General features: G+C 42.0%; 10 protein-coding genes across 10 annotated transcripts; 6 read left to right on the forward strand and 4 right to left on the reverse strand.

Annotated features, from left to right (window-relative positions):
• Positions 1-3,599: 3,599 nt before the first annotated feature.
• On the forward strand, positions 3,600-7,124 carry LOC103565195 (histone H1.3-like). Its single transcript, XM_070584263.1, has one exon. It carries the CDS (start codon positions 3,600-3,602, stop codon positions 4,233-4,235), a length of 636 nt encoding a protein of 211 aa, XP_070440364.1. The 3' UTR covers positions 4,236-7,124.
• LOC103565196 (histone H3.1-like) lies at positions 4,418-4,919 on the reverse strand. Its single transcript, XM_008541176.2, has one exon. It carries the CDS (start codon positions 4,917-4,919, stop codon positions 4,464-4,466), a length of 456 nt encoding a protein of 151 aa, XP_008539398.1. The 3' UTR covers positions 4,418-4,463.
• LOC103565197 (histone H2A type 1-D) lies at positions 6,142-6,603 on the reverse strand. Its single transcript, XM_008541177.2, has one exon. It carries the CDS (start codon positions 6,601-6,603, stop codon positions 6,211-6,213), a length of 393 nt encoding a protein of 130 aa, XP_008539399.1. The 3' UTR covers positions 6,142-6,210.
• LOC103565198 (histone H2B type 1-C/E/F/G/I-like) lies at positions 6,740-7,367 on the forward strand. Its single transcript, XM_008541178.2, has one exon. The coding sequence runs from the start codon at positions 6,740-6,742 to the stop codon at positions 7,307-7,309; it is 570 nt and encodes a 189-aa protein (XP_008539400.2). The 3' UTR covers positions 7,310-7,367.
• Positions 7,368-11,176: 3,809 nt separating this feature from the next.
• LOC103565199 (histone H2B type 1-C/E/F/G/I) lies at positions 11,177-11,663 on the reverse strand. The gene has a single exon (XM_008541179.2). The coding sequence runs from the start codon at positions 11,607-11,609 to the stop codon at positions 11,229-11,231; it is 381 nt and encodes a 126-aa protein (XP_008539401.1). The 5' UTR covers positions 11,610-11,663; the 3' UTR covers positions 11,177-11,228.
• A 216-nt stretch (positions 11,664-11,879) lies between these two features.
• LOC103565208 (histone H2A type 1-B) lies at positions 11,880-14,164 on the forward strand. The gene has a single exon (XM_008541189.2). It carries the CDS (start codon positions 11,936-11,938, stop codon positions 12,326-12,328), a length of 393 nt encoding a protein of 130 aa, XP_008539411.2. The 5' UTR covers positions 11,880-11,935; the 3' UTR covers positions 12,329-14,164.
• On the forward strand, positions 12,914-14,164 carry LOC139073311 (histone H3.1-like). Its single transcript, XM_070585109.1, has 2 exons — positions 12,914-12,939; positions 13,076-14,164. Exons 1-2 carry the CDS (start codon positions 12,914-12,916, stop codon positions 13,539-13,541), a joined length of 492 nt encoding a protein of 163 aa, XP_070441210.1. The 3' UTR covers positions 13,542-14,164.
• Positions 14,165-18,401: 4,237 nt separating this feature from the next.
• Positions 18,402-18,831, forward strand: LOC103565204 (histone H4). The gene has a single exon (XM_070584268.1). The coding sequence runs from the start codon at positions 18,460-18,462 to the stop codon at positions 18,769-18,771; it is 312 nt and encodes a 103-aa protein (XP_070440369.1). The 5' UTR covers positions 18,402-18,459; the 3' UTR covers positions 18,772-18,831.
• Positions 18,832-20,826: 1,995 nt separating this feature from the next.
• On the reverse strand, positions 20,827-22,401 carry LOC103565203 (histone H2B type 2-E-like). The gene has a single exon (XM_070584266.1). The coding sequence runs from the start codon at positions 22,301-22,303 to the stop codon at positions 21,923-21,925; it is 381 nt and encodes a 126-aa protein (XP_070440367.1). The 5' UTR covers positions 22,304-22,401; the 3' UTR covers positions 20,827-21,922.
• Positions 22,402-23,504: 1,103 nt separating this feature from the next.
• LOC139077285 (histone H3.1) lies at positions 23,505-24,002 on the forward strand. The gene has a single exon (XM_070584264.1). It carries the CDS (start codon positions 23,537-23,539, stop codon positions 23,945-23,947), a length of 411 nt encoding a protein of 136 aa, XP_070440365.1. The 5' UTR covers positions 23,505-23,536; the 3' UTR covers positions 23,948-24,002.
• The last annotated feature ends 956 nt before the right edge of the window (positions 24,003-24,958 follow it).

The following is a 24,958-nucleotide window of genomic DNA, read 5'->3' on the forward strand; positions in this document are numbered from 1 at the left end:
GGTTTCAAAAATGTGCAGAGAGGAGCATTCCAAAATTTCATGAATGTTGGAATGAAAATCATATATGGGTAAGAATAATTTGATGGAGGTGAGTAAGGGTAAATGGCAATGGTTTTCTCCACGTATAAACAGGAAAGAGGTCATGTCCTCTCCTTTTCTTAGAGAGTTTTCTTGGAGAATTGGTGAGTTTGTGTTTTCACTTTTCCATTAGGAAGAAAGACATTTTTCTAGGGATTCAAGCCCAGTCTCCAGTTTTTTACAATGTAGATATCTCCCAGACTGGGGGCCACATAATCTCTAGATAAGTAAAAATGTACTTCTGGAATAGGTTAGTAGTCTCTCACAAGATATACAGGAGATTGTGCCAAGGAATAGCCCCTGTCTCTCGAGGGGATAAAGAGAAGTTGTTTTTTCCTCTGCTGTATAAGACGTGTGAGATTTTTCCTAACGGTAGTCATTTTTGTACTAACGTACATCCTGTAAATGTGTTAATGCTTAGTCAGTAATAAATTATGTCCTTCCTTCTGCATTGAGACAGAAAGGTCATTTTGTTGACAAAACTGTTCTACTTCAACCTGTGAAGGGGGCAGAAAGCCCCATAGATTTCACGTTCCTTTATCCTATCTAATGGGAATATGGTTGCTGAAATGTTTATTCTCTGCTTATATTGATGTGAAGATTAAAACTCTCTAAGGAGAGGCATGATTGGGCCATTCAGAGCTCAATGGTCAAATTGAAACAGGCTACTGATTTCATAATTACTGTACACCTTCAGTGGAGTATAAGGCCCCAACTGGTCAGGCATGGCTTTCATTCCATTTAAAATGAGTAACAAGAGTCAAGTATGTCAGCAGTACTGTGCAGAGCATGGTGGCACAGAAAACAAGCATTTGGGCAGTAGTCGTGATGGCAGAATAAAGCAATGGAATGGGATTCAGAACACTCTTGAGGTCTGGTCCCATATGGACTCCCTATAGGTATTTGTGCAAGTTCTTTTATATATGTATAAATATAGATATTTATGTATACATGTAATATATTTACATATTTACATAAATGACTGTATGCCATATCTATAAGACCAACCATACTCTGGGTTGTTTACAGGCTACTAGGAAGATTTAAAAGTGGACAAGTATGCAGATAATATGAAGCAGATTATAATGGCCAGTAATGTATCAGTTCAAAAGAGGGAGAGATCTCATCCAGTTTAAGAGATTGGGAAGGGCATATATAAGCATTTCAAAGTATGTCATTGGATTAGTTTGATGTATGTCCTGACTTTAAAATAGGGTGAGGAGAGGGTAAAGGGAAGAAAACAACAGAAAGAAAAAGAAAGATACTATGAAAGCTTAGATGATTTGACCAAGATCATATAGCTTGTAAGCTGCAAAAACAGACTCAAATACAAGTCAGTGTGTTTGCAAATTCTATGCTTGTTCAGCTAAGCCACACTACCAGAATGGTCATTTAACACCATATAAAACATTTTGAATGCCATGAGAAAGTGCTTATATTTAAATTAGAAAGCTACAGGAAGATAGGCCATATAAATTTGAAGCTCACTTGAAGAATATTTCATTGAGAGCAATGAAGAGGATGGATTATAGAAAGTGAGAACAAGGAGAGGCCCATAAGAAAAGTGTGAGAATAACCAGTCCAGACAAGAAAGAGAGGAGCCAGAATTACAACCATTATGGGGGAAATAACAAAAAAGGTGAATTTAGAAAAAACTCACCAAACTTGGTGACAGACTGGATTTGTTGACAAAAGAAATGGAAGAATTGAAACTTTTGTACCCGTTAATAAAAGAATGGTGGTGGTGTTAGTAGAATTTATAAGAATGTCAACTGGAAGATTGTCTTTTGATTGGAAACTACATACTTAGATAAGGTTGGTCCTGTTGAGAGTCTTGTTTAGGTAGATAAGGAAGCAGATACTCAGCAAGCACCCAGAAATACAAGTTTGGCATTTAGATAAAAGGACAGACCCGAAGGGAGAGACTTCAGAATTATTTACATAAAGGTAACTCAAGAACCCATGAAGATGAATGGGGCAGTACCTTGAAGATTTCCCACATTCAGGTGGCTAAGGGACAGCTCTTCCTTTGTTGGTGCTGCAGAAAACCAACTATGATGAGTCAAAGTCATCTTAAGAAGGTTAGGAATACACGAGCTCCATAACAAGTGAATACTGGAATACTTTGAATTGTAATTTTAATTTTTATTAACATTTATTATTATTTTTTTCTGTTTAAGTTGGATGTGCTCCATGAAGTAATCAGTCATTCCTTGATTTTGATGGGCTCAAGGAGGAGTATGAAACCTTCAGCCTCTTGGGTTTTTCCTCTGTCTGTTCCCAGCATTTCTTTCTTTCATAGTCCTAGTGAAACACAGACTAGTACATGCTTCAAAATAAACATAATATGTTAAAGATAAACATATAGTTTGAAGAGTGAAGAAGAAAATCAAATCAATTTCTGCCATCAATTTCCTACTGAACATTAGGCATAAGCTATAATGTGTTTCCCATAAACCTATGTCTTTGCTTAAATAAGAAATGTACCAGGGAATACAAATCATGCTTGCATTTAAATTTCTGTTTCTTAAGTGAATTCTATATGCGTATGTGTGTTGTGCTTGTATATTCCTTAATTTTGTTAGTTGAATACTTTGCCAAAGTTTGCTCTCTCCAAGTGTAACAATGTACCCAAAAGCTTGTGCACATTCTAATAACTAATCCTCTCTAATTAAATCAAGGTAAATAAGAGATTTTTTAAAAACTCATAAGGGGGTCCAACTCTCTTTTGTGCTTTTCTCTGGATCTCCTCTGCCATCAGCTATTGCAACACAGGCCCAACTACCATGTCAAGAGGATCATTGATTATTGCACTTCCCATTTTCCTAGACAAATGTTGAATGCTGAAGCCCCTAAATTACCCTCCAAATAGTCACAAGAAGCTATAATAAAGCTTTTTCAAACAAAATAGTGACTTTTCTTATCAGAAATTGCTGCTATGCCAAGCATCATTTACTATCTTTCTTGCAGAGAAATCCAGAAAGAGCTTGTGTTATTTTTCCTCGTATGAAACAGATTTTCTGAGAAAATCTCAAGGGGAATGAAGCAGTTTTTGAACATATGAGAAGCCAAGAATGTAGAGAATATTATTAGAGAGTAAGATATTGAAGACACGAAGAGAAGAATTTATATTTTAAACAAAAATTAATAAGTTGTCCTTCTGACCTGTGAATCTGTCAGAGTGTCAGGGGCTTTTGAAAAAGGCTGAGACAGATGTGATAAAAACTGGAGTAACAAATTATAAAGATCTCAAAGCTTGAGCTGTCCTGGTTCATTGTAGAATATAACTGGTGTTATTTCTCTACAGGAAATTTTAATTTTTTTGCTCTCCTGAATCGTAACAAACACAATTCCAGGACAGAGCTGAGACTAGGTCGCTGTCAAGCTGGAAGACTGAGCTGGGAACCAATCAGTGCTCAGCGTCGCTGTGTGTCTATATATACACACACACAGTCCTAGACCTGGCATCTCAACTCGGAGACTTTATTATATTTTTACTGTCAGGTATCCAGATCTCAACCATGTCGGAAACCGCACCCGCCGCGCTTCCTGCTCCTGCTCCCGCGGAAAAGACGCCTGTGAAGAAGGCCCGCAAGTCCGCAAGTGCCACCAAGCGCAAGGCTTCCGGGCCCCCTGTGTCCGAGCTTATCATCAAGGCTGTCGCCGCCTCCAAGGAGCGCAATGGCTTGTCTCTGGCCGCCCTCAAGAAGGCGCTGGCGGCTGCTGGCTACGACGTGGAGAAGAACAACAGCCGCATCAAGCTGGGTCTTAAGAGCCTGGTGAGCAAGGGCACCCTGGTGCAGACCAAGGGCACCGGCGCCTCAGGCTCTTTCAAGCTCAACAAGAAGGCGGCGACCGGGGAAGCCAAACCGAAAGCTAAGAAGGCGGGTGCGGCCAAGCCCAAGAAGGCTTCTGGGGTGGCCAAAAGGCCCAAAAAGACGCCGGGTACGATCACTCCGAAAAGAAGCGCCAGGAAGACCCCGAGGAAGGTGAAGAAACCAGCGGCGTCTAAGAAAGTGATCAAGAGCGCGAAAAAGGTGAACACAGCTAAGCCGAAGAAGGCAGCTAAGAGTCCAGCCAAGGCCAAAGCCCCTAAGCCCAAGGCAGCCAAGCCTAAAGGAGGCAAGCCCAAGAAGGCGGCCCCCAAAAAGAAGTGAGTTCAAGACTAGTTCCCCCTACCTTAAAGGCTCTTTTCAGAGCCACTCAACTACTCATTAAAGAGCTGGTTATACCGCTTTGGATGGTCGGGGTAAATGAGGGGGAGGGGGAGGGGGAGGGGGAGGGGGAGGGGGAGGGGGGAAAGTTTCCACAAGTACACAGCAATCTTTCATAGAAAATGTAGTGGCTCTGAAAAGAGCCTTTGGGTTTAAGGTTTAAATAAAAGTTTACGCCCTCTCCCCGCGGATGCGGCGCGCGAGCTGGATGTCCTTGGGCATGATGGTGACGCGCTTGGCGTGGATGGCGCACAGATTGGTGTCCTCGAAGAGCCCCACCAGGTAGGCCTCGCACGCCTCCTGCAGCGCCATCACGGCCGAGCTCTGGAAGCGCAGGTCGGTCTTGAAGTCCTGCGCGATCTCGCGCACCAGGCGCTGGAAGGGCAGCTTGCGGATCAGCAGCTCGGTGGACTTCTGGTAGCGGCGGATCTCGCGCAGGGCCACCGTGCCGGGCCGGTAGCGGTGGGGCTTCTTCACGCCGCCCGTGGCCGGCGCGCTCTTGCGAGCCGCCTTGGTGGCCAGCTGCTTGCGGGGCGCCTTGCCGCCGGTGGACTTACGAGCTGTCTGCTTGGTACGAGCCATGACAAATTTACCCAAACCAGTTATCTGACAGAAAAATGAAAGCATGCCACCCTCTACCAGTATATATAAAGAGAGTCCCGTTCTGATTGGACAATGTGCTTTTACCCTCTGGCTCTCAGTGAAAGTATTGGTAGAGACGTTCACTCCCAGATCACATGAGCCTCCGGTGCCTTTTGAGCAAAAATTAACATCTTCCTCCAACCCCTCCTTTTAACTGCTGATGTTTTCAGCCCTTTCTCGCCTGTACTGTCTTTATTTTTTGTTTACAGTCATCTTTGGCTTTTTCGGCAGAATTTAATACAAATTATTACACTGATGTATCTTATTTGCTCGATAAAAATGGAAAATTTTGGCACTTGAAACTGGCTTGCTTTTGATCAGCTTTTTGAAAACGCGCGCGCTAGATGTGATTGGCCAAGGGATTTTTTTTAGCCTCAAGTTTAGGAAGGCCAATTTCCTGTCAAATTCTTAACTGCTTAAACTCGGAGATCTACTTAAATTTACAGATTTTTTAAATAGATTTTTTTTCTAAATGCACGAAGATCATTAACTCTGAAGTAATTTCACACTCGATATTATAACTGCATGAACACACTAATTTCTCACTATATCATCCTCATATAATAGCACTCCACTACATTTTACACTGAGATTTATGTAAAATGGTGTTAAGAGAACATACTCAAAGTTGTAAATGGTACCAAAAGATTACCATATGCCCTTTTAGTCATGATGAACCAGGTGTTAAGTTGTACCTAAAGGACATCTGGCTCGTGCATATATAGTAGTGTATTCTTTTCACGATTGATTAGGGCCCCAGCTCTGAACAATAGGAGATTAGCAAAAAAGGCGAGGGGGGGGGTCGGGGGGGGGGGGAATTGCAGATGAGTTTGTCCTATTAAGATGCAAAACAATTCCTTTCAACATGATAGCACAAAAGGTGCGATTTTATTGTTCTATAGGTTACCAAGCAGATTTGCATCTAAATTTGACATTGACGAGCATTATTTTTTCTATGATCTTTTCCTCACGGTTGGTCCTGAAAGTCCGCTACCTTGATTGAATTGAACTACCTCTGGCACAAAGTCTCTATCCTTTTTACTTTCATGAAAACTTTTTAGGACAACTTTAAAATTTGACGGATAGTTTCGCCTTTCTGAACAGTTTTCAAGTACTGATATTTACTTTTTAGGTTGACAAATGACACTAAAGATCATTTTCAACCAGCTCCTTAAATAAGGAAGTGTAAGCCCTTTTACTGAAGATGTGGGTGGCTCTAAAAAGAGCCTTTAGTTAAAATTGACTCCTGAGAGATCTAGCCGTTTAACACTCCGTTTTACTTGCCCTTGGCCTTGTGGTGACTTTCGGTCTTTTTGGGCAACAGTACAGCCTGGATGTTGGGGAGAACGCCACCCTGCGCGATGGTCACTTTCCCCAGCAGTTTGTTCAGCTCCTCATCGTTGCGAATAGCCAGCTGGAGGTGGCGCGGAATGATGCGCGTCTTCTTGTTGTCACGGGCCGCGTTGCCCGCTAACTCCAAGATTTCGGCGGTCAAATACTCCAGCACCGCGGCTAAGTACACCGGCGCACCGGCCCCCACTCGCTCAGAGTAGTTGCCCTTGCGGAGCAGGCGGTGCACACGGCCCACAGGAAACTGAAGACCAGCCCTCGAGGAACGGGTCTTAGCCTTGGCACGAGCCTTGCCACCTTGTTTTCCGCGACCCGACATCTTAACGCAGTCTAACCAAAACCCTTGGCAAAAAAATAAACAAAAACGGATAAATTGTATTTGCAGTCGAGAAGCAATTATACTTGCAAGCGGAATTGTAAATTCCGTTATTTGATTGGCTAAGAGAATCTTTAAGATGGTAGCCAATTACAAACGAGAATTAGAGTCACAATTTGCATACCGCCTGTCTGCCTGGAATGACTTAGCCAATCAAAGTGTAAGATTTTTAATACCATATTTGCATAGGAACCCTACAAATATTATGAGCGTGTTAACTAGACTACCTAGTTTTCTCTTAATTGAAAACGGTTTGTGCTTTGGTAGTATGCCTGAACCAGCCAAATCCGCTCCGGCCCCCAAAAAGGGCTCTAAGAAGGCGGTGATTAAGGCCCAGAAGAAGGACGGCAAGAAGCGCAAGCGCAGCCGCAAGGAGAGTTACTCCGTCTACGTGTACAAGGTGCTGAAGCAGGTCCACCCCGACACCGGCATCTCGTCCAAGGCCATGGGCATCATGAACTCGTTCGTCAACGACATTTTCGAGCGCATCGCGGGCGAGGCGTCGCGCCTGGCGCATTACAACAAGCGCTCGACCATCACCTCCAGGGAGATCCAGACGGCCGTGCGCCTGCTGCTGCCCGGGGAGCTGGCCAAGCACGCTGTCTCGGAGGGCACCAAGGCCGTCACCAAGTACACCAGTTCCAAGTAATCCTGACAAGTAGAATGTTTTCATAGTTAACCCCAAGGGCTCTTTTAAGAGCCACCTATCTTTTCAGCATAAGGGTTGTAATGGCTTTAATAGTTGATGTACCTGCCGAACAGATTTTGTCTTTATCTCTTTGTTGAAAATATTAGGCTTGCTGTGGAGCTAGCACCTTGAAGTACATAGGCCTTTTGAGTAGTTGCAACGAAATGATGTACTTAGTTCTAGATCAGTGGTCGAGTGTCTCTTGTACTGCTCACTTTGGCTGCAAGACTGGCCTAATGTTAACATGCAAGTTTCACTTACACTGCTATAATCTAGTGTGCCTTACACATTGGTTTCTTAAAAAGTGAAAAGGACTTAAGAAATCCAGTAAGACCCGTTTTGGTAATGCTATGTTGTAGTAAAAAAAATAATTTCTTGATTCCAGTTTAATCAATATCACTTAATACATATCTAGTGGATTTATATGCTTAAAGCAATGTAACTCAGATTCTAGCTACTAATGGAAGCAGGACAGTTAATGTGCGTGAAAGTTGAAAAACGAACATTGCTGGATGCAGGATAGGGTGATTTAATTATAATCAGAATTTTCCCAAGACTTGTCTAATGATAGGTTAGACCATAGTGGCAGTTTAGGAAAGAAGCACCCTTGAGATATTTTGGTGCCTCTACCTTAAATTATTTTCTTCCAGGGTGGATTTTATATCAGTTTATTTTTATCCCGGTATGCTAAAATTCTTCTTTTTAAGTGAAAAAACAATTCATTCGTCATTCTAGTTATGATACCACAAGTGTCCCGTTCTATGTAAACATATATAATGACGATGAAAATTTACACTTTTCCCTTGGTGATTATGAACCTACTTAAGGTTGTAAACTGCTACGAATGGCATCCCATGTAGAATAAATGCCAAGAATGTACATACAAACTATTTTTAGGATTTCAACCCAGGCAGGGAAAAAAGTTATAGTACTGTGTCTGCTTGTATAATTTCTTTCTCACTCACTACACAAGACGTAAGTGGACACACACACACAACACAACATGTACAAAGAATATTTAAACATTCAAAGCAACAAAACATAAAAAACAAAATCAAGAAGAAGAAAAATGTAAAAGAATGAAAACTATAAACAACAGATAAGTTATGTGAGAGTTTATATTGTTACAAACAGTTAATTTTTGCTTTCTGTAGTCTCAGAAGTACATGTCCAAGGAAAGTCTATATGAGCTTCCGGGGAGTACATGAACTTCTTGAAATTATGCACAATATTGTGTCCATATGTTCTTCCTCCTCCCAGAGGAGAAAATGTATAGTTTTTCATCAAATTTTAAAAATACTGTCACTTATTGTGTTAGGCAGAATAATGTCACCCCAATTATGTCTACCTCCTAATTTCTGGAGTCTGTGAATATGTTTGGTTACATGACAAAGGGCAATCAAGGTTGCAGGTGGAATTAATGTTGCTAATCACCTGACTTTTAAAAAGGGAGATTATCCTGGATTATCCAAACATACCCAATACAATCACAAGGGTCCTTAACAAGGAAAGAGGATGTCAGAGTACAGGACCAGAGAGACGGCAGCATGAGAAGAATTTGGCCAGAGATTTCTGGCTTTGAAAACCTAGGAAAGGGGCCATGAGCCAAGGAAGGAGGATGGCTCTAGGAACTGGGAAAGACTGGGAAAGATTCATTTTTAGAGGGTCAGGAAGAGAATGCAGCCTTCTGACACCTTGATTGTAGCTCAGTGCGATTTGTGTCTGAACACTGATCTGCATAACTATAACATTATAAATGTGTATTGTTTTAAGCCACTAAATTTATGATAATTTGTCAGACCCCAATAGGAAATTAAAGTACCCACACAAGTTTAAGAATCACTGGGGCCGGCCTGGTGGTGCAGTGGTTAAGTGTGCACGTTCCGCTTTGGCAACCTGAGGTTTGCTGGTTCGGATCCTGGGTGCGGACATGGCACTGCTTGGCATGCCATGCTGTGGCAGGTGTCCCACATGTGGCAGGTGTCCCACATATAAAGTAGAAGATAGGCACGGATGTTAGCTCAGGGCCAGCCTTCCTCAGAAAAAAGAGGACAATTGGCAACAGTTAGCTCAGGGCTAATCTTCCTCAAAAATAAAGAGAGAATTACTGATTAAAGTATCTAATGGATGTTCTTTAAGATAATATGATTATATATTTAAATGTGTAAGTATTATCCAAATTATTGGAAATGCATGCAAATTCTTCCTAAATATGATAGGCTCACGTAATTTTTTTTGTCTGCTTTATCTTCCCCAAATCCCCCCTGGTACATAGTTGTATATGTTAGTTGCAGGTCCTTCTAGTTGTAGCAAGGCTCACATAATTTTGAAATTGCTCTAATTGTAACAGCAATTTACATTTTCTTTTTTGCTAGTGTCTAGGGTGTCTGATTTCAACAACAGAAAGTCTCATTTCATTGAGCAGCACTTCCTCCACTCATTGTAATATCATTACTTATGGTTATAATACTACTTCAAAAAGCTTGCCTTCATTATATGTAAAGTACAAGATTAATGGATATTTTACCTCATAACTTCCATAAATAATATCATAATTGTGAATCCCATTAAAATGTTTATTTTTGTTATCATTGCATCTGTTTTCACAAAAGTGTCAATGAAATTGATTTTAGTAGTATTCTCATTTTATAAGTAAGAAACAAAGGGTCTGAGAACCAAAGTTCATTTACCTGGCAGAACTGAAATTCCAACCAATGTTTTCTGATTCTATGCACTTTCAAAAATGTTCAGATAGAATTCAAATCACATCAACAGATTTCTGAGTACTTTAGAAAGTACTTTTACATAGATTATCTCCTCTCCCCAGCACTAGGCTACATCTCTTTTCTTGGTGCATTCCTTGTTCATCTTTTATGAAACATCCTGAGCCAGCAAAAAACGAAGTCTTGGTTAGGTGAAAAGATGAAGCTCAGTATCTCAGAGGCCTGTAAGGCTGCACTTATATTCAACTCACTTTTGTCTCCTGGAATAAAGTTTACCTACCTGAGAGAACTGATGATGATAAACCCTCTGAGACTATGAGTTCCCTAAAAGCAAAGAAAATGTTTTATATGATTATCAGAGCCCGATGCTTAGAGGAATTGCAGTGTGCAAACACTTGAAAATGTGAAGTGGAAACGGCCCTTTCAATCAAGAGAGGCTTTGCTCCATGCATCAATGTCCAGTCAGGAGAACAGAAAAATATTGGTTGTTTTTACAAAGCTAATTTAACAAAAGTTACACATTTGGGAATACTGAAAAGCAAAAGCAGAAGTGAGATGTTCCAGGAACAACTGAACAAAACAGCAACCACGTGTAGAACTCTGGACAAAAAGAAAAGAGGTCGAGTTAAATATAACGCAGAAATCGGAAGGAAAAGCTGGTGGAGGTAAGGATTGGAATTCCAGGGTGGAGGTGATGATTCTGGAAGTGTGAAAGCAAGACTAAGAAAAGGAAAGGAAAACAACAAAAAAGCAGTAAACTAATCAATTGCTGCCGCGAGAAGGGAATACCATTGCTAGGGTGATACTGACAGAAACAAGAGTTCCCTCTGTTAATTCCTCTCTGGCTTTCCTTAGACATGGGGGAGTTAAGTGTGGTGTACTAAACTCCAGCCCCATCACCACGTAAGACAAAGATCAGGGAAAAGCTTGACTATTGAGCACACGGGGCGGTTTGTATTTTCATATATATACACACACACACACACACGTGTACTTTTTTTTAATCAACAACGTAGCAAAACTTGAGGTGTCAAACTGTGCTTAGGGAAAATTTCCAGCAAAGCAAGTCTGGAACTAGAACGTGTTCAAACTCTTTAAATGACAATTTAAGTGGCTCTGAAAAGAGCCTTTGGGTTTAACGGTGGCTACAACCACATTTACTTGGAGCTGGTGTACTTGGTGACGGCCTTGGTGCCCTCCGACACGGCGTGCTTGGCCAGCTCCCCGGGCAGCAGCAGGCGCACGGCCGTCTGGATCTCCCTGGAGGTGATGGTCGAGCGCTTGTTGTAATGCGCCAGGCGCGACGCCTCGCCCGCGATGCGCTCAAAAATGTCATTGACGAACGAGTTCATGATGCCCATGGCCTTGGACGAGATGCCGGTGTCGGGGTGGACCTGCTTCAGCACCTTGTACACGTAGACAGAGTAGCTCTCCTTGCGGCTGCGCTTGCGCTTCTTACCATCCTTCTTCTGGGCCTTGGTCACGGCTTTCTTAGAGCCCTTCTTCGGAGCAGGAGCGGACTTAGCCGGTTCAGGCATATCAACAAAGAACAAGTTCTGCACTACGAGAACAAAAGTCTTAAAATGTCTGCTTACATGTAGTCTCGTCTTTTATAGGCGACCTATGCAAATAAGGAATTCAACACTATCTAGATCTGATTTGATCATATTTTAGTGACGGAGAATATGTAAATTTACCTGCGTCACAGCTCCTTTCTTATTGGTTGACCAGTCAAAGGATAATTTTAGCCAATCCCATCTCGCATTTTACAATTCCATCCGCCACTATAACTGGCATCCTAGTGCTCATTTTTGAACACTTCTGTTTTGCTTTTTCTGTGGTTCTTACACTGTTTTCATTCAACATGTCTGGACGTGGAAAACAAGGAGGAAAAGCCCGCGCTAAGGCTAAGACGCGGTCCTCGAGAGCTGGACTCCAGTTTCCAGTGGGTAGAGTTCATCGTCTACTCCGTAAGGGGAACTATTCTGAGCGGGTCGGGGCCGGCGCGCCGGTGTACCTGGCGGCGGTGCTGGAGTACCTGACGGCGGAGATCCTGGAGCTGGCGGGCAACGCGGCCCGCGACAACAAGAAGACGCGCATCATCCCGCGCCACCTACAGCTGGCCATCCGCAACGATGAGGAGCTCAACAAGCTGCTGGGGCGCGTGACCATCGCGCAGGGCGGTGTGCTGCCCAACATCCAGGCCGTGCTGCTGCCCAAGAAGACCGAGAGCCACCACAAGGCTAAGGGCAAGTGAAGCTCTTAAGCAGCCCTCCAGTTCACGAAATCAAAGGCTCTTTTCAGAGCCACCCACTTATTATGGAAAGCGCTGCAATACTTATGTCAGGGATACATTTTTAGATTTCAAGAAGTTTCATTTGCCTGTTAGTCATACTATCCTGTCCATAAGATTTTTTTTGTTTAATAATGGACACTTGGTGCTCCCATCCTTGCCGCAAAGAAGTCGCTTCACTTTCTAAGCTGTTGTTCACATACGCACCGTAAAATGTTTGAAAACCTTCTGAAACGATTTCGGGCGTCCTCAAGAAAACAATACATTTATAGACCCACAAAAAATCTGTTGGAGTTGCAATTCTGTGTCAGGTCATAACTTAAGGCTGTAGGCTATGTAAATGACAGAATGGTAGGAATCGAGACCATAATGTCAATTTGGTGACAGGTTGTCTTGTGTATATGTCCACTGTGTATATACATATATATATAGTTATATATGCACTATATTGAAACAAATTTACTGTAAGTCTAAAATAGGAATGAAAGAACAGAAGAGGGAGAGATGACCAATGACATGGGAGGGCGGGCTTTTTAAATTTCACGGACGATGGCGTTCTTAGAATTTTTTAGCCCGTTGGTTATTTCTCTTTTCAGAAAAAAACAGTGAAGTGCACTAAAATCGACACTATACGCTTTGAAAGCAGCCTGAGAACCAATTAGATCACAGCGTGGAATCTACCAACCCGACTGATCTGCTCCTATGAATAAGGTCAGAACCAGGTCGGTACTATTCCCCAGCCAGTTTCTTTTTCTGTGTTGTCGTTGTGGCTCGCTCTAAACAAGCTGCACGCAAATCCACCAGTGGCAAGGCCCCGCGCAAGCAGCTGGCCACCAAGGCGGCCCGCAAGAGCGCGCCGGCCACGGGCGGCGTGAAGAAGCCCCACCGCTACCGGCCCGGCACGGTGGCCCTGCGCGAGATCCGCCGCTACCAGAAGTCCACCGAGCTGCTGATCCGCAAGCTGCCCTTCCAGCGCCTGGTGCGCGAGATCGCGCAGGACTTCAAGACCGATCTGCGCTTCCAGAGCTCGGCCGTGATGGCGCTGCAGGAGGCGTGCAAGGCCTACCTGGTGGGGCTGTTTGAGGACACCAACCTGTGCGCCATCCACGCCAAGCGCGTCACCATCATGCCCAAGGACGTCCAGCTCGCGTGCCGCATCCGTGCGGAAAGAGCATAACCCAAGGCGTTTGTTTTCTCTGTACTGAAAAAGGCTTTTTTCAGAGCCCCCTACTTTATCCGTAAGACCTGTTGTAATGCTTTCCCGTGTTTTACCTCCCTTGGCAAAAGTAGTTTCTCTTTTTTCAGAAATACTTAAAAACCTGAAGTAGTGGTACACACTAGATTTTCTAACACCGGGTCCTATTTGGATTTATAATAATTTGTGGTGTGTAATGGTGTATAATCCATTACTTAATTTTAGAAAATCGCTTCACTTTTCACCCCTCAGGCTATCTTTCAAACCATAGTTGTATTTGATGAGAAGGAGGTAGGCATGGAATGGCTTCTAGGTATTAAAGATCAAAAAGGACGTCTTCCTAATAAAGTGACTTGCCTCTGAACATGCAGGCTTATTTCCGTATGGATTCTGAAAGGAAATTGTAATCAGTGGGGTCAAAATCTAGGAAAATCAAACGAAATTAGTACCTTAATGGGCCTCCAACCCACTGGTAGGCTTCAGTAGCCTAAAAAGCAAATACAGACCTGATTTTTCACATGGAGAAATTGGTCTTTGTGTCTTTACCTTATGACAGTTATCAAAGTGTAAAATTCAAAATAAACCAAGTCTCATAAATACGTAAAGAATGTTTCTAATAACTCACTTTTTTTTAAAGATTGGCACCTGAGCTAACATCTGTTGCCAATCTTCTTTTTTTTCTTCTTCTTCTTCTCCCCAAAGCCAGCCAAGTACATAGTTTCACATTCTAGATGTAGGTCCTTCTGGTTGTGCTATATGGGACATCGCCTCAGCATGGCCTGATGAATGGTGCCATGTCCACGCCTAGGATCCAAAGTGGCGAAACCCTGGGCTGCCAAAGCTGAGCACACAAACTTAACCACTTGGCCACAGGGCCAACCTGCTAATAACTCATCATTAAGGGAACCATCAGGAAGATAAACCTAGTTCAAAGAAGTATAGGAGATTATCAAGACTATATATAGCTCATTAAGATGAAAGAAACCAGAATAGTCACCCCAAAATATGCCTCTTTACATCAACATTATTTTGGCTTGAAGGCACTTAAGCAGCAATGGCAGGAAAAGCTCTCTCTAACCTCCTCCTTTTCTGCCTTAATGCAGGATGTAAATTCTGTACTGGAGACCACTCTAGAATCTCAGCCCAGAGAGGCACCAGAGGAATCTGCAAACAAGCCATACTCTGTTAGTTTCCTCTCATATGTCTACCTTCCCAGTTTGCCACCCTTAGAAGCCTAAAACTGCTTTCCTTTGTCCTGTCATTTCTCTCCTAATCTATTGTTCTTCGTTGAAGATGCTATAAAAGTCACAGTTCTAAGCCTCTTTGAATTACTCTTTCCTGAGTGTCTCCCATGGATATATGCAATATACATGTTAATAAACTCGTTTGTTTTCTTTTGCTAATCTGTGTTTTGTTACAGGGGCCCCAGCCAGGAACGAAGATGGATAGAGGAAAGAATTGCCTCTCCTACAATAGAAAGAAGATTGAAATAAAATCAAAAGAGCAAATTTAGATCAAAAAAGTTATTGTCCTATAACACATTTATACTTTTAGGTTGTCTTTTCTACTAGAGACAGATCATTTTCATCTCTATTGGACAAAAATCATTGAAATTATCAATATTCTACAAGTTAACGACTAAATTCACAGATATTTCACAGATACTGGACCCTAATAAGTAGTCAAACATAAGCACATTCACCTACAATAATTAAAAAATACTTACGTAGGCTTTTAGACTATGCTGTCATATGACAACAAAAGGAAGTGCAGTCCATCCCTTTGCCTTAATTCAATATTTGAATATTTCTTAACAGTTTACAGAGCTGTCCTGCAATGACCAGAGTCCTTCTCTTGTCCTCAGTGAGCCTATGCCTGATGAAGACTCTGCTTTCCTGTCTGAACTTTCCTCCTTCCTGTATTGTGCTTACCAGTGATGACTTGCCATGACTTTGAAGGACAAGTGTTCAACTTCCCAATCCTAAAGAAGAGGAGGAAAGGACCGCCACCCTCTCCTAGACACTCTTAACTTCCAACGAAGTCAAAGTCACATGACATCTCATTTATCTTCGTTGTTCAAAAAGATAAAATCATGATTCAGCAATTATAAAATGAGCATGTTCCAAAGAGTTTATAGAATTCATCAATGAATGAAGCAACAGGTAATGTACTATGAGAGGTTCAAAGATTTCAGAACTTAGGGTATTTATAGAAAATTTAACAAAGAAACATTAGGATAGGATTGTTGAATTAGCTTAAAACAACATTAATTAATGTCCAAAAGGCCATAAATCTTTGGCGCTATATTTGTTCCACTGGACAGAAATTATTTGCATCTTTGCCAAATAAAGCCCTGCAAGTTAATGAGTAACCTTTAATCAACAGTAAACAGTCACATGATTAGAGTACGTTTTCATAGATTGCTTCTCTGGCCTTTTAACCTTTTATGATATTAGACATCACGGCCATCCATTTTTGCTTACTTCCAAGTCTCAGATAGTTGTTCTCAATTGTGAATCCTTAGTAGAAAAAATAAATATATAGAACATGCAAGATAAATTTCTGTGAAACTTCACAGTGTAACTCCTTGACCTTCTTACTTTACTCATTTATCAAATAATAGACACTTAAACTTTTTATTCTTTCTAGATTCCAAAGTAATTGATTTGATTTTTTTTATCTCTGTCTTTGTCTTTATCTAAATGCTTTTGTACTTCCACTAAATGATTTCTTTTCTTCTTTTTTTTTTTTAATTTTTATTTTTAAACCACCAGAAAGGACATTCTATTGCACAGAAGCTTAAGCTCTTTTGGACACTAACCGCTTTGGCAATCCATTTTGGATGTTCTCTCAAAAAAAAGACACTTTTGAGAAAAATATTAGCATAGATTTTCAGGTAATCTCCATCTCCTGACATCCTACCCTTGAAGAATTTTTTTTTTTTAGGAAGGTTAGCCCTGAGCTAACATCTTCTAACATTTCTCTTTTTGCTGAGGAACACTGGCCCTGAGCTAACATCGGTGCCCATCTTCCTCTACTTTATAGTAGGATGCCTACCACAGCATGGTTTGACAAGCGGGACCATGTTCACACCCGGGATCCAAACCGGCAAACACTGGGTTGCCGAATAGGAACGTGGGAACGTAACTGCTGTGCCACCAGGCAGGCCCCTGAAGAATTTTAAGAGCAATAATTTTTCTAGTATCCATCTTTTCTTGCCCTGATGAGTAATGGTTTATTTGACAAGCCTTCCTTAGTTCCCTAAAGTGATTTCATTTTATTTTTATGTTTTTTTGCTGCCTTTAGGAAATAATGCAAGCCACACAGATAATTGAAAATCTTCCAGGAACCACATTTTAAAAAGTGAAGAGATGCAATTACTTTAATAATGTATTTAACACAAAATATTTTCATTTCAACTCGTAATCAATATAAAGGCATTATTAATGCAATATTTTACATTCCTTTTTACAGGCTAAATCTTCCAAATTGGGTGTATATTTTATTCAATCTGATACTAAATTTTTATTGGAAATAACTTGATTTGTACTAAAATTCCAGAAACTTTACTGTTGAAAAATTAACTTCACACACCTAAGTTGTTCAAATATACCTCAAAATTTCCAGTAACGGAAGAATGTATCAGCGTTCAATAGGGATAATAGGCCACATCTGTACCGTGACAGTGACAGATGGTAATTAGTCTTTGGGTGGTGAACACGATGAAGTCTACACCAAAAATAAAATAAATAAAATAAAATAAAATAAAATAAACTTCAGTTAGTTGGCAGCATCTGTCACATTCCAAATGCTCAAAGATGGATACTGACTACTTTATCAGACCATGCAATCCTAGAGGGAATTGTATTCGGGGTGTAGAGGTGGTGATGGAGACTGCTGGCTAAATTGAGAGAATATAGAAATTTAAATATAGTCATGTAAATTTAGCGCTGACTTCTAAAATCAATATTTGCCCGTATAGAGACACGGAGATTACGAAAGCAACTGAATATAGGTTCAGATTGCAAAATACCAGATTGAGAGATTTCAGACTACTGGGGAGTAAGTCAATCTGTGAGGCATGAAGATGGAACCTTTCTCAGGTAATTACGATAGTCCTCTCTGACTATGTGGAGCATTTGACCAAAAATTTTTCTTCTGATTTTCAAAACAACACCCCTGTGATATCGGGATTAACATTTCCGTTCTACAGATGAAGAAACTCAAGTGAAAACGAGGGAACACAGGTCACAAAACAGATCCTGGAGTTGAGAAGCGTAGGTAGCGTTGAGGGCCCAAGCAAGGGGGTATGTCTCCCAATAACAAACATCCAAGCTGGAAAGACTCGTTGCCCAATGGATTTCAGCTCTTTCCTCGCTTCCTAAGATCATTTAACCATCATCGCTAAATATTTTACCTTCATTTAAAATCTACAAAAATGTTTCTCAGGGAAGAAAGAAACCATGGATTCATTTACATCTCAGATATGCCTTTAAAATGCGAGGAAATGTATAATCTTAGTCGATGATGTGCCCATGGTGTAAGGATCTTAATAATTCACACTTGAAAAGCAGATAAACATATAGTAGCTTGATAGGTACAATTATTTCAGTCACTTAATAAACCAGATAATTCTTTAAATGCCCTTAAACAGGGCATGTTGAAGTGAGTTCAGGGAACTAGGAGGGACTCACAGAGCTGTCATCTCCTCCAGGCTCCGCCCCACAGAATCACAGGAGCTTGTGGGCGGGGATAAATTCAGTTCCGCACTAGCCCCTCCCGCCTACCCAACCCAGCCTCATGTCTAGTTTTCAAACAGGTCCGCTATTGCGTTATAAATAAAAAAAAATTCGGCTTGTTTTGATGTAGTGTTGGTAATTTGCCGTGCTTAGTGGTAACAATGTCCGGACGTGGTAAAGGCGGGAAGGGTCTTGGTAAAGGTGGCGCTAAGCGCCACCGCAAGGTCTTGCGCGACAACATCCAGGGCATCACCAAGCCCGCCATCCGGCGTCTGGCCCGGCGTGGCGGCGTCAAGCGCATCTCCGGCCTCATCTACGAGGAGACCCGCGGGGTGCTCAAGGTCTTCCTGGAAAACGTGATCCGGGACGCGGTCACCTACACCGAGCACGCCAAGCGCAAGACAGTCACCGCCATGGATGTTGTTTACGCGCTCAAGCGCCAGGGGCGCACTCTGTACGGCTTCGGAGGCTAAGTCTGAGTTCATAAACTCAGTTTTTGCGGTAGTGCTTAAGGCCCTTTTCAGGGCCACCTATTTACTCACTTAAAAGAGCCTGTGTCTCACGTTTTACGTTTTTCAGCAGAAACTGGCACTAAGCGAGTTTTTGTGGTCTAGATTCGATTGTTTTAAGGTAGTTTAAGATAAGTTGGATTTGAATGTTAACTGTTTAGAGCTCTGCTTCTTGATGGCTTTTCCAGTATAGATTGTGATGACCAGGTGACTCACTTATAATTGCATTTAGTTAGAGTTTCTTTATTTCACATGATTACACAATCCAATTAACTTTGTTATAATCAATTTGTTACACAGATTTTTTAACATCTAGAGTTATCAGTTATCTGCAAATTTAAATGGTTAAAGAAAAACATGCAGGTAAGGCCTTATTAGCCTACTCAGTTTTTTAGAGAAATTGCTAAGTATTAAACGCTCAGCCACTAGTTGGCAATTCAAGGGAAAAGGTACCATGAAAGAAGCCTGGGTTGAACTGTAGAAAGTGAAGCACTAGCCTAGGGCTACATGGGGGCTTCTCTCAAGCATTGATATGTCAGTTATCTAAATTTATTACCAGCAAGATATTTTTTAATCCACAAAGAATTTGGGATTTGTCTCACATCACATCTATTCCTTCATATTCTAGAACAGGAACAACTTTAATTAATCTCATAAACCCTCTGGTTTCTATTCTCAGCTATAACTGCTAGAATTTAGCCCTGTGCTGGGACTCAGCCACACCCCATGTTTTCTCATGTGTCAGTACTTGCAAAGGAAAAGGAAGAAAGTCAGTCCCCAAACTAATAACCAGGTAACTCTTCTGTGTCTGGCCTTCAGAAGACATTCCCTGGTAGTGGCCTATTTAAATACGCTTCAAGGTATTTGATGCCCTTCTAACCTCTTATCACAGATTGCTGCCTGCAGGCTAAATGAACCAATCAGAGTATTGTGGGGTCAATGGGAAGGAGGGGAACAGTTAAATTCACTTTCTTTTGGTTTTTAGATTTCCTTTTTCCTGCTGGGTTCTGTGATGCCTTATAAGGGGGCCCCCAGGATTCCCCCTCTTGGGGTTCACTCTTGAGTGTGGATGTGACCTGTGACTTTCTTCTAACCCATTGTTAGTGCCATCAGTGGATTCTGACTCCTAGAGATCCAGTGTACAGCAGACCAAAATGCTGCCTGGTCGTTTTGTGCCATCCTTGCACCTTCCAGCACTTTGGCCAGTGCTCTGCTGTTATTCATAGGATTTTCATGGCCGATTTTTTTCAGAAGTGGATGGCCAGGTTCTTTTTCCTAGTCTTAGTCTGGAAGCTCCACTGAAACCTGTCCACCATGGATGACCCTGCTGATATTTGAAATATTGTTGGCATAGCCCTCATAGCAACACACAACCACCACAATATGACAACCGACAGAGGAATGGTGTGGTTCCCTGGCTGGGAAACAAACTTGGGCTTCATGGTGAGAGTGCCAAATCTTAACCACAAGACCACCAGGTCTGGCTTTCAAACCAACAGACTACTGCAAAGGTGACAGAATGTAAATAACTTTGTATATGTAATTATGTTACCTAAGATTCTAATATCTATCCTCCACCAATATGCATGGTTGCTTTGATGGACCAAGTACCCATGTTGGTAGGATTAAATGACAAGAAACTCAGAGGGCTCTTTATGAACTGAGAGAGGCCTCCAACTCACAGACAAAAAGGGCTTTAAGCCAACAGCCAGCAAGAAAATGAGACCCTCAATCCTACAACAACGAAACAAATTCAGCCAACCACTAAGTGAGTTTGCAAGTTGATTTCTCCCGTCAAGCATCCAAGAGACCCTTAATCCTAGCTAACATCTAGATAGCATTCTTACAAAGGATTCAGCTAAACCATGCCCAGACTCACAAAACTGCCAGGTAATACACGTGTGTTGTTTGAAGCTATGTAAATTTGAGGTAATCTGTTACATAGCAATAGATAACTAACACAGCTAACACAGTTGTCATTTTCAACAATCCATGTTTCATCTAAAATAACACATATGATGAACTGAAAACCCAATCTTTAATAGATTTACATTAAAAAACCAACCATATAGTGTGAACATTCTGTTTCACAACTATGTAAGCTTCCACACATATATCAGTTCTCAACTGGTACATGCATTGATCATGCCTTGCTGGCTTCGCTAATACAAGTCAATAAGCCATGACAGGTCCTCAAAAACAATTCATCCATGTGATTTTGCTTTCAGCAGTACAAAACCTTAACACACGAGACCTCAGATATCCATCCATATCCTCTGTGCTCTCTGCACTTCTGGATCGACTCTTATTCCTGTTTTGTTCTGTTCATTCTTTTCTATCTACATAAATGTGTATAGAACCAAACACTGACTGAAGACAACGAAAACAAAAGTGAAATATAAAAGAAAAATTAAGACTTAAGAATGTGCTTCAGCACCATGTGTGGTTGATTATATCAATAACAGCCTCAAGGCAAAATAAAGTGGATAAAGTTTTTAACGTATACTTGAAGAATTACCTTTGAAACAGTCTACAGTAGTAAAGATTAAACTGCGGGTTCCAATGACTTTCCCAGACCTAGTCAGGTATCTGTTGTGTAACTGACATTCTGAGCCTTGTTGTTGTCGGTAAACTACAGATAATATCTCATTGTATGAGTTAACATTTGTGAAGCACATATAACTATATTCATATAATGCGAACATTACGTTTAAAACAAACAACCCGAGGTACTTAGACGTTGAGCTCCCCAAATGACCACTATAAAATTACCTTAAACGCTAAACAATGGGCAATTATAAAAATTCAAAGAATTTAAGAAATAAAAACACAGAAACCAGAATACCAGAAATTCTGGGAGCTTTAGCACAACGCACACTAATAATTATATTCTGTACGCAATTATTTCCCAAACTCATTGCTGCCCTAAAGATTAATATAAGTTCAAATAAACATTTCACACTACATTTTCTTAAGTTTTTAAGTAGGTTGTCTGTTAAAAGACAAAACATGCTTTTAAAAACCTGCTGACGAATCTTCATATTACAACTCTTAACGTGGAAAAGTGAGTGGCTCTGAAAAGAGCCTTTGAAGAGAGCAAGATGTAGAAAAACTTTTATTTGGAGCTGGTGTACTTGGTGACGGCCTTGGTGCCCTCGGACACCGCGTGCTTGGCCAGCTCCCCGGGCAGTAGCAGGCGCACGGCCGTCTGGATCTCTCTGGAGGTGATGGTCGAGCGCTTGTTGTAATGCGCCAGGCGCGACGCCTCGCCCGCGATGCGTTCGAAGATGTCATTGACGAACGAGTTCATGATGCCCATGGCCTTGGACGAGATGCCGGTGTCGGGGTGGACCTGCTTCAACACCTTATAAACATAGATAGAATAGCTTTCCTTACGGCCTCGTTTGCGTTTCTTGCCATCTTTCTTCTGCACCTTAGTCACGGCCTTCTTGGAACCCTTTTTAGGGGCTGGGGCGGACTTAGCAGGCTCTGGCATGGTAAACACCTAGAGGACGAGGAAAATGAGGAAAATAACAAGAAAAACAGCAAACCCAAATCCCGGTATTTATAGCACGTATATACAAACTAAGACTAATAAGTCTGAACTTTGATTGGACTAAAGCCGACCAATAGAATAATAGTATGTAAATTAGGTATTCCAAAACTGCTTTTTTTATTGGATGAGAAAAAGAAAGCTTTCTGGGAATCCAATAGGTTGACGTACAATACTGTTACATTACTAGAAATTCACTAAAAAAACCCCACATTTTTCTTAAATTTTGAAAATAAGTAAAAACTTGCCCACGTGAATGCGAAAACCAAGGAAGAAAATCTTGTTGTTTAACCAGATCCAGTCTTGACCGCAGCTCCGCTGGCTTTGTCTTAAATTGTACCCAACACTTCGGGTCTCTCCGCAGAGAATCCAGAGATGCTAGGCCGTTGTAGTACTGTAAAGAAATATTCTCATAAGACTCTCGATCGCCACATCTTTTTCCAGGTTCCGCATGGCAAGTTTTTTTTCTGGGTTCTTGCCATTAGACCGACCCGGGCTGACATTTTAAATGCATCAACACCAAACAGTAGAGTCAAATTACCAGTTGGAGACAAACCTGATATTAAAGACCCAGGAATCCCAGGATACTGGAATTGTGCTGCGCATACCCTGAATGAAATACAAAACTCTTTACGTCTAAACAGTATATCCTAGAACACCATGCTAGATAGTTCCCATGGATACAATAAAATAGGACTCGAAATTCGTAGACAACGGATTTTTAAACAGGGAACAAGGACGGGGAATTTGATTCGGATGAAAATGGGTTAAAGGCAGAAAATGGCGGGTGTTTTTTTAAAAGAGAAATCCTAAAGTGCTTTCTACTTTAAACAGATTCTATTTTGTATATTCGAACAGACGAAAAGATAAAGAATATTAAATGACTACTGTAAAGTGCTTCTGGGTCCTACTTGTGTGTGTGTGAAGCATTATCAGCGAAACAACCTTAAAAAATGACTTTTCAAAACAGGATGGGAAGAATTCTGACAATTGAAATTAACCAATCAGAAACTTGTACCGAGCAGTTCAACCAATCCTAAATCGCTCGGAGCACTTCCGGAATTTAGCGACCATGACTAAGAGGAATTACCCACAATCCAATCAGATTGATTCTGTTCCTGTATAAATACAGAGGTAAGTCACTTTCCTCTAATCCTAGTGCTTTTCAGACAAGCCATGGCGCGTACTAAGCAAACGGCTCGTAAGTCCACCGGCGGTAAGGCCCCGCGCAAGCAGCTGGCCACCAAGGCGGCTCGCAAGAGCGCGCCGGCCACGGGGGGCGTGAAGAAGCCCCACCGCTACCGGCCCGGCACGGTGGCCCTGCGCGAGATCCGCCGCTACCAGAAGTCCACCGAGCTGCTGATCCGCAAGCTGCCCTTCCAGCGCCTGGTGCGCGAGATCGCGCAGGACTTCAAGACCGACCTGCGCTTCCAGAGCTCGGCCGTGATGGCGCTGCAGGAGGCGTGCGAGGCCTACCTGGTGGGGCTCTTTGAGGACACCAACCTGTGCGCCATCCACGCCAAGCGCGTCACTATCATGCCCAAGGACATTCAGCTCGCTCGCCGCATCCGCGGGGAGAGGGCGTAAATTTCCCGATTGAGTTCTTGCCCTTAACCCCAAAGGCTCTTTTCAGAGCCAACCACTTTCTCTATGAAAGATGCTGTAATTATAAATAAGAGTCGCCGATAAAGGACGAGCTCTTAGTGGGTACAAGCGTGGACAGCTTTTGGGGTAGACTTGGAATTAAGCTCTCCAAAACAGTTTTCCAAGTAGGAACTGCCTCTACTGTTTCAGACAAGGCTTATGCCCTATAGTATGTAGCTCTAGTGGCTTTAGGCTTGGCCGGCGGGTTTATGGGCTTTATCCTTAACTGTGCTTTGGCTGGTTTTTTTGACCCCTGCATCCGCCACAGTGGCTAATTATGCCATTTCTTAGCGCTGTTCCAAGGGGTGGCAGTTCTCGCTTTTGGGGGCTTAACTGAGACTTCAAGCGCTTGCTTGTCTTTCCCAGAGGCCACCTTGAACCGATCCCGAGGGTCCAGGACCCTGCACAAGGGTGCCCTGGCTCACCAGAATTTTGAGGCCTAACTCGTTAGCATCCGCTGGAACCTTGTTGACCGTGTTCGGGAATAAACCCCTCTGCCCCTTGGGAGCCAGGGATTAGGTTTCTAGCTGAGGCACCGGAAGGAAAGACTTGGCCTTGATAGCCCCCGCGGACTTCTTGGGGGTGGTCTCTACCTGAGTCTTCTCTACAAGGGCCTAAAGCAACCAACAGGAACGTTTTTAGCTGGCACCCTTAAAGCTATCTCTTGTGGTTTTCCTAAATTACCTTAATCTCTAAATCCAATCCCATGAAAGTACCTCCTATTTGTTAGTAAAATACGAAAATCCTTTGGAAGTTGGAGTGTTCTCTCGCAGAAATTCTGCCCTTGCTTTCCATTCATACAAAAAAGTTTCACGCTATTTGTATTCAATAGATAATTCCTTTCTTCTGGAAGTAACAGATTCCTCACTTTTTAAACTGGTAGCTGAAGGGAGGGGAAATAAAAAATTCTATTCTGAAACCATACAGGCTGTTATTTAGAAATGTAGAAGCCTG

The sequence above is a fragment of the Equus przewalskii genome, chromosome 19 (genome assembly GCF_037783145.1).
Source record: "Equus przewalskii isolate Varuska chromosome 19, EquPr2, whole genome shotgun sequence".
Lineage (NCBI taxonomy): Eukaryota > Metazoa > Chordata > Mammalia > Perissodactyla > Equidae > Equus > Equus przewalskii.

Coding starts and splice junctions, on each gene's coding strand:
- LOC103565199 (XM_008541179.2), bottom strand. CDS start 11,609: ATGCCTGAACCGGCTAAGTCCGCTCCTGCTCCGAAGAAGGGCTCTAAG.
- LOC139073311 (XM_070585109.1), top strand. CDS start 12,914: ATGGCGTTCTTAGAATTTTTTAGCCC. Junction 12,940..13,075: donor TTCTTAGAATTTTTTAGCCC/GTTGGTTATTTC, acceptor CCTATGAATAAG/GTCAGAACCAGGTCGGTACT.
- LOC103565197 (XM_008541177.2), bottom strand. CDS start 6,603: ATGTCGGGTCGCGGAAAACAAGGTGGCAAGGCTCGTGCCAAGGCTAAG.
- LOC103565195 (XM_070584263.1), top strand. CDS start 3,600: ATGTCGGAAACCGCACCCGCCGCGCTTCCTGCTCCTGCTCCCGCGGAA.
- LOC103565198 (XM_008541178.2), top strand. CDS start 6,740: ATGGTAGCCAATTACAAACGAGAATTAGAGTCACAATTTGCATACCGC.
- LOC103565204 (XM_070584268.1), top strand. CDS start 18,460: ATGTCCGGACGTGGTAAAGGCGGGAAGGGTCTTGGTAAAGGTGGCGCT.
- LOC103565208 (XM_008541189.2), top strand. CDS start 11,936: ATGTCTGGACGTGGAAAACAAGGAGGAAAAGCCCGCGCTAAGGCTAAG.
- LOC103565203 (XM_070584266.1), bottom strand. CDS start 22,303: ATGCCAGAGCCTGCTAAGTCCGCCCCAGCCCCTAAAAAGGGTTCCAAG.
- LOC103565196 (XM_008541176.2), bottom strand. CDS start 4,919: ATGCTTTCATTTTTCTGTCAGATAACTGGTTTGGGTAAATTTGTCATG.
- LOC139077285 (XM_070584264.1), top strand. CDS start 23,537: ATGGCGCGTACTAAGCAAACGGCTCGTAAGTCCACCGGCGGTAAGGCC.